At 46.6% G+C, this 6,313-nt stretch overlaps 3 protein-coding genes across 3 annotated transcripts in view; 1 reads left to right on the forward strand and 2 right to left on the reverse strand.

Moving 5' to 3' along the window:
* PPTG_22667 (hypothetical protein) overlaps positions 1-318 on the reverse strand; it is a 2,660-nt gene extending 2,342 nt beyond the window's left edge. The window contains exon 1 of the mRNA XM_008905788.1: positions 1-318. This exon is cut by the window's left edge and continues 2,342 nt beyond it. The gene's annotated coding sequence lies outside the window, so the exon portion shown is untranslated.
* Positions 319-1,160: 842 nt separating this feature from the next.
* On the reverse strand, positions 1,161-2,060 carry PPTG_09753 (hypothetical protein). The gene has a single exon (XM_008905541.1). The coding sequence runs from the start codon at positions 2,036-2,038 to the stop codon at positions 1,268-1,270; it is 771 nt and encodes a 256-aa protein (XP_008903789.1). The 5' UTR covers positions 2,039-2,060; the 3' UTR covers positions 1,161-1,267.
* Positions 2,061-2,167: 107 nt separating this feature from the next.
* Positions 2,168-3,705, forward strand: PPTG_09754 (hypothetical protein). The gene has a single exon (XM_008905542.1). It carries the CDS (start codon positions 2,227-2,229, stop codon positions 3,499-3,501), a length of 1,275 nt encoding a protein of 424 aa, XP_008903790.1. The 5' UTR covers positions 2,168-2,226; the 3' UTR covers positions 3,502-3,705.
* Positions 3,706-6,313: the final 2,608 nt, after the last annotated feature.

The following is a 6,313-nucleotide window of genomic DNA, read 5'->3' on the forward strand; positions in this document are numbered from 1 at the left end:
CAAAAGATGCAGCGCTCATACGGTAGCACTGCTCGAACTGCCCCTCCAACAGAAGTGTCTGCCTGTGCAGCCCCCAGTTCAGCCGCCTGCGCGGCACGCAGTCACTAGGAGTGCCCCTTATCGAGGCAATGGCCGCCACCGTTGCGACCACCTGTACTCGGCGGCGTTTGCGAGCTTGGTAGGCCTTCAGCATCCACAGAGGCACCTCGTACTCGTCCATCGCACCCGCTTTCGCGCTCGAAATACCCGACGATCCCGGTCGGATCGCGGCGCCCCGAGTGGGGGCGCCGGATCGCGAGAAGATTGCTAAACACGTCGACAGCCCCAGCCCGCGCCGTCTCGTTGACCAACGAGAGGGCGGTATTCGCGACCCGACCCGATCCGAACCCGGTTCGGAACGGCCCTATAAATCTGTCGGAGGGGGAAGGGGGGAAAGGGGGGGGGGGGGGGGAATACCCCTGACAGAAGTGAAAATCTGTCGGGTACGCGAGCGGCCAATATCCTGAAAACTTAAGTATCACCTCATGCCTACACTGCAGTATACTTATTTAAATTAGTATATTGAGACCTGCATTGATTCAGGAATAAGTCACTATAGAGCACATGAACTTTTAAAATTATAAATTGATCAGAGTAAGGCTTGCCGTGATGTGTGTGTGGTCGAATTAATCCTTTTGGGCTGAACATACTCAATATGAAGTACTTCAAATCTACCACTAGCAGTCAAAGTTGTCTAAGATTACGTAGTTTACAGGTTTACGCAGGTCACCCCAATATTAGCTACGTCGTCTCTCCGTTAAAACACGCCCACTTTTAGAAGGTTTCAACATTTTAAATAGAAGCAAGCGTGGCCGTGCTTTCGTGGTGGTCCTTTCGATGACAACATACTTGGCTTAATTTTCACCAGGAATCAGCATGGCATTGTTTCACTACATGTGCATTTGGTATTGGAATGAAAACTAGCTCAGTGAACCAGGTTGTTCATAAAAATAAAAAAAAAGACTACCGGCTTCAGGGACTGCACTCGTGGGCCCTATTAAATCTGCGATGACAACGGAAATTTGCCGACAAGTTTCCACTTTATATCTATCAAGTCTACCAGCCAATCTTCCCATTTTTTTTCACGCAAGGAACGAATTCTACTGAGCCAAGGCGAATATAGGAGTATGCAATATTCATGAACTTGAAGAGGAGTTAGCTTCTTCCTCTCCACAAGTTTCATTAAAAGGAAGTCAAATGCAACTAATAAAATTCAGTCCTCTCTTTCTTACTCGCGAATATTAAGGTCAGCTAACGCTTCGCTAATTCCCTTCTTCTCCACACTCTGCTGCATCTCATCCTTAACTGCCTTGACAAAGCTCGTCACCGTCGGGTCGTCAATATTCATCAATGCAATCCTCTTCACCATTGTCGTATCCCCTTTCTCCTTACAAAACCTCACCGCCTCCTTCACAATCTCCTTAGCCCCTAAATATCTTGGGTATCCAAAGATTCCTGTTGATATCCCAGGGATCGCCACGGACTTTACTTCCAGTCGATCCGCCTGCATTAACGCACTCCACACTGCCCGACGAAGCTGCGCCGCATGCTCAGACGTTGGTGTTGCGCTCCCCACATTGGGACCAACTGTGTGAATCACGTGTTTGCAGGGTAACTTGCCTGCTGCCGTCGTAACGGCGTCTCCGACTGTCAATGGTCCGTGGTCCTTAATCCATTTGTTGCTCTCCTTTTGGATAGACGACCCCCCTTTACGTACAATAGCACCAGCTAGGCCTCCACCGTGCATCAAATGAATATTGGCCGCGTTGACGATGGCGTCGACCTTACAACGCGTAAGATCGCTCTGCATCACCAGCAGCTCCGGTCCATCGGTCGTGTTTTCACTAGGTCTCCATTGACACAGGATTTTCCCGCCGAGATCTTCCTCTACGTTGGACGTATGAATAGTAGAGACTGCCGCTGTTGGAGACGTGGGTTTCGTGGGCATATTGGCCTTAACAAGCGGACTAGAGCGGCTTGAAGTGACAGCGGACGACATCCTCGAAATCCTCCAGAGCGCATGAATAAATATAATAATTGCTTTTATATCGTCAGTTGGCTACATAAGACAGTGAAGATGAGCTGCTCTTATATCAATTATCAATTATATACCAGATAATTATAGAATCTGGCGGCTGTTTATTTTAGACCAGGATCAGAACTTCTGACCTTGTGTGTCATTGTCGGATGGGGCAAGGCGGACGAGGGCGCGGTCGGGGCGTAGGCGGCGAGCGCTGCTCGACTGCAGGCTGCAACAATAAGGCGCAGGCAAGTGGAAGATGCAGGACTCATACGGGGACGTTAGGCCAATGCAGTCAACCTCGATGCGAGAAACAAGCACAATACAAAGGTCTGTGTGTGGCTCACGGAGGACGTCGAGTGTGCACGTATCCAGACTGCAGCAAGACCGTGACGTCCAAGGGCTTATGTGGAGACCACGGCGGAGGGCGACGCAAACCTTCAGGTACTAAGAGGCCGTCAGTCAAGCAGGACAAAGCGGTGTTGTCGACTTCGAGTGGAATGTCCATGATGTCGCTACTATTGAACGAGTGGCCACAGGATGTGGACAATGGAATGCATGCATCTGCTTCTTATACAGGACAAATACTGGGTGATAAGGTATCGACAGAAGCTGTTACACCGCTTCATTTGCCTCAAAGTTTAGGACACAGTGACTCAACTCCAATTCCATACAATGGCACCTCGAATTGGACCGTAAGTGATGCCAAGTTTTCGACAGGTTCGGTTGCAGTAGCTACTTCAAGTGCTATACCTCAGGAGATACAGAACGGATCAATGCCACACAGTGATGCTCCGGCTTGGCCAGGAGACAACAACGTCATGAATTTACAACCGTTGATGTCGGCAGCATCGGTCATGCCGGCATCAGTTTCTACGTCGACTGCTCTACCTCAGGAGACACAGGGCAACGAATCAATGCCACACAGAGACGCCCCAGCTTGGTCAGGAGACGAGAACGTTACCAAGATGGAGCATTCGGTATCGGTGATGCCGACGTCGAGGCAAAGTGGGGGTTCGATGATGTCGCTGCTGCTTGGAGGGTGGTCTCAAGATACGTACACAGTGAAGACGGAGGAAAACAGTACTGAACGTGATTCTGTTGAGACAATAGACAGTGAAAAGTCAACAGATAAACCTGTCAAGGCGCGCAAGAGGGCGCTTTGTACGTACGATGGCTGCACCAAGATCGCTCAATCACAGGGACTCTGTGTAACCCACGGAGGGAAGCGATGCACACACTCTGGATGCACTAAAAGTGCTCAATATCAAGGCTTATGTACGACCCACGGAGGGTCAAGAGCTTGCACGTTTCCTAACTGTGTGAAAACGGTCCGATCGGCTGGCAGATGCTTCGAACACGGCGGAGGCAAGCGATGCTCGCACTCTGAGTGTACCAAACCGGCCAAAGCGAATGGGCTGTGCAGCTCTCATAGCAAGTGAAGAATCATTTTTATTAAGGTGATGCATAAGGTTTATTTCAACTCGTTCAAGGAAATAGAAAGTGCAGTTGATCATGTAGCTTCACCAGGAAATTTGATGGAGCGTCGTTCTGGCAATCTATGTTTCTTCATGAAATTTTTACTGTTAGTAAGAGCTCACGGAAGGATCTCTAAATCTTAATCAGAGTAGTCAACGTTCTTGAACACCTGTGGTATTTGTCCTCCAACTTCGACGATGTACTTCAATGATACCGAATCCGGTCTCGTCGTAATGTGTTCCACTGCATATGCTTTCACCTTCCAAGTGAGTTTTCCAGGCTTGCACACTTCGGTAACTCTCAACAAGTACCGGCTAAACGTACGTTGTAGAACAGAACGGTGGAGTTAGTTTGACAGTTTCCACATCGTGTCTTGGGTAGTATCAGCACTACACGGCAACGTGCACTGATTTACTTGCTGATAAAACGCTACCACTTCATATCCAATACGTCGATACACAGAACTCGCCCACTCCATCAGACAACTTTGGATACAGCAGCCGATAAACTCTTGATTAATTCAACTGTATGACACGTTCGCCTCTTTCAGAAGTGACACATCCGACGGATCAACGTTGTGAAATAGCGTTGTTTGGGATCTCAGCGTTCATTAAATGATGGTCAGCAGTATCCAGATATTTGTTGGATACAAAGACGTACCTTTAGCCCATGGAAGCTCTGGAATTCAGAACTTGTTTGAATGAAACCCGTTAAGGATTAATAGCGCAACAACTTCACTCTGTGTGGTAACAGCACACATGGGTGCTATATTATAGCACCCATTTTTGCAGACGCGGGGTCGCGTTCATGGTTTCACAACAAAAACTAAATACGGAAATCGCAAAATGTGTACGCGAATTTCTTATCATTTTAATTATGTTCCTTGAAGTCGCTCCAGCCGATCAGAGTGAGCCACAAGCAACATTAGTTATCAAGCCTTTCGCATGGATATACCACCGAGATCTCTACAGTTCAAGATGTGCTATGAGAAGATTCTCGATGGAGCTCCAAAATTTAGTATTAAGTTTAGCATATTTAGAATTCGAGATTCGATTTTTTTTTTTATTTAATTATCCTAGGAGGAGAGGAATTTCCACAATACGTACTGTTTTGTCCCAACGCATGTGCTGAGTACTGGTCAGTACATCTTAATTCGTAATGCGAACCTATGGTCCTTAAGCTAGATTTAATGATTTGTGTGACGGTAGAGAAGGCCCTCAGCGATCCGGTGTAGATAAACGAATATGATGACGTGCAGCGTGCTCAGAAAACATGTTTGCGATTTCTAGAACGGTATATCACAATCATTTAGCTAACTAATGACTTATATGGACACTTACTTTATGTTTGCGGTATTTGCAAAATCGCTTATCTGTTTGTACTAAGCAGCATAACGATTCACCTTCACCAATTATCTTGGCAACTCTTCTTTCAATAAGAAGAACTAGCGCCTACGGTACTACATGACTTTCATACTAGAAATGCAATAGGGCCTGTGAGCCAATGATTGTGTTAAGCATTTTGATGCCTACAATTACAATATGCTAACAAAGAGTTTGCTAACAGGTATGCTAGTGGTATTTGTGGGAGCACCAAGTTTGCTGCAATCGTCATGTTTATCGATTTCTAGCATACGCTAACTGTAAATTTAGAATTTAAGAAATACTACCCATTGTTTTGAAATCATCCAGTAAAGGCTTGGATTTCAAGTAACAATGGTATTTCTGCTCTACCAACATAGGGTTCGTACAGGGTTCATTCAAACTATAAGATCATCACAGTGAGCATGTTCTGTCAGCAGCTAGCGTCCGATCGGGAGGAACCGAAATGCACAACACCGTGGGAAAAGCTGAAACTCCTTGATCGAGGCGATGACTACTGGTGCGAGCGCAATGGGACCCTATCGGTATGCGTGACAATGTCCATCTGCTGCAGCGCGTGCAGTGCATGAAACTTCTGCCGCTCATACGAATTTCTTTAATAGAAAAAAGCTCATATATAACTCAATAGACTTTAATTTTCTGTCGTGCAGTAATAGCAAGGCAGCCAGGACTGAGACCTGCCTAGAGCAAAGCCTTTGGTTCTGCTAGGAGATCAGTCAGGCTGCGTTAACTGTGCTACATGATGCGGGCTTAGCAGGTATACTGGGTTGGTAATGATGCGAACCTAATGCAAGGGTACTGGATTGGTGATAATCTGTGTAAGTAATTCTTGGAATTTGGGACAAAACCCCCATAGTACAAATATACTGGATTGTGGAAATTGCTCCCTTGGAGGCTGTATGGAGCACCCTCGCGCGCAGGAAACATACTTCACAGTTTTGGAAGATGGAAGTCCTACACGTTTCCACGTTAATACCAGGAAACACTACCGATACTGGCGCACCCTAGTCACCAGCGTAGCGACGGACCTCCTACTTTGCAATGCTTGTCGAATTGGCGGGGTGCTTGCACGACTAGAGTGCACCGAGTTTGGGTTTGCCGCACTGTACAAAAAAAAAATAAATAAACACGGAGGTCTGTGTTGGACTTACCTCGTCTTATAGCCAACAAGTCAAGCAACTTGCTATTTTTTTTGGTAATGTTACTGTACATGTATGTGTTGATTGTCGTGATGTGATCTGAAAGTTGCATGTGCTACAGGCAACATTTTGGAACGGATGAATGTGTGTTGGTATTTTTTTCTTCGTCTTCAAGTCGGTGTCGGTTCTGGCTATCTAAACGTGACACCGATAATTTTAGCGAGGGCAGTATTTGGACCCGGTAGAGCAACCTT

Source organism: Phytophthora parasitica (genome assembly GCF_000247585.1).
Source record: "Phytophthora parasitica INRA-310 unplaced genomic scaffold supercont2.21, whole genome shotgun sequence".
Taxonomy (NCBI): Eukaryota; Oomycota; class Peronosporomycetes; order Peronosporales; family Peronosporaceae; genus Phytophthora; species Phytophthora nicotianae.

Coding starts and splice junctions, on each gene's coding strand:
- PPTG_09753 (XM_008905541.1), bottom strand. CDS start 2,038: ATGTCGTCCGCTGTCACTTCAAGCCGCTCTAGTCCGCTTGTTAAGGCC.
- PPTG_09754 (XM_008905542.1), top strand. CDS start 2,227: ATGGGGCAAGGCGGACGAGGGCGCGGTCGGGGCGTAGGCGGCGAGCGC.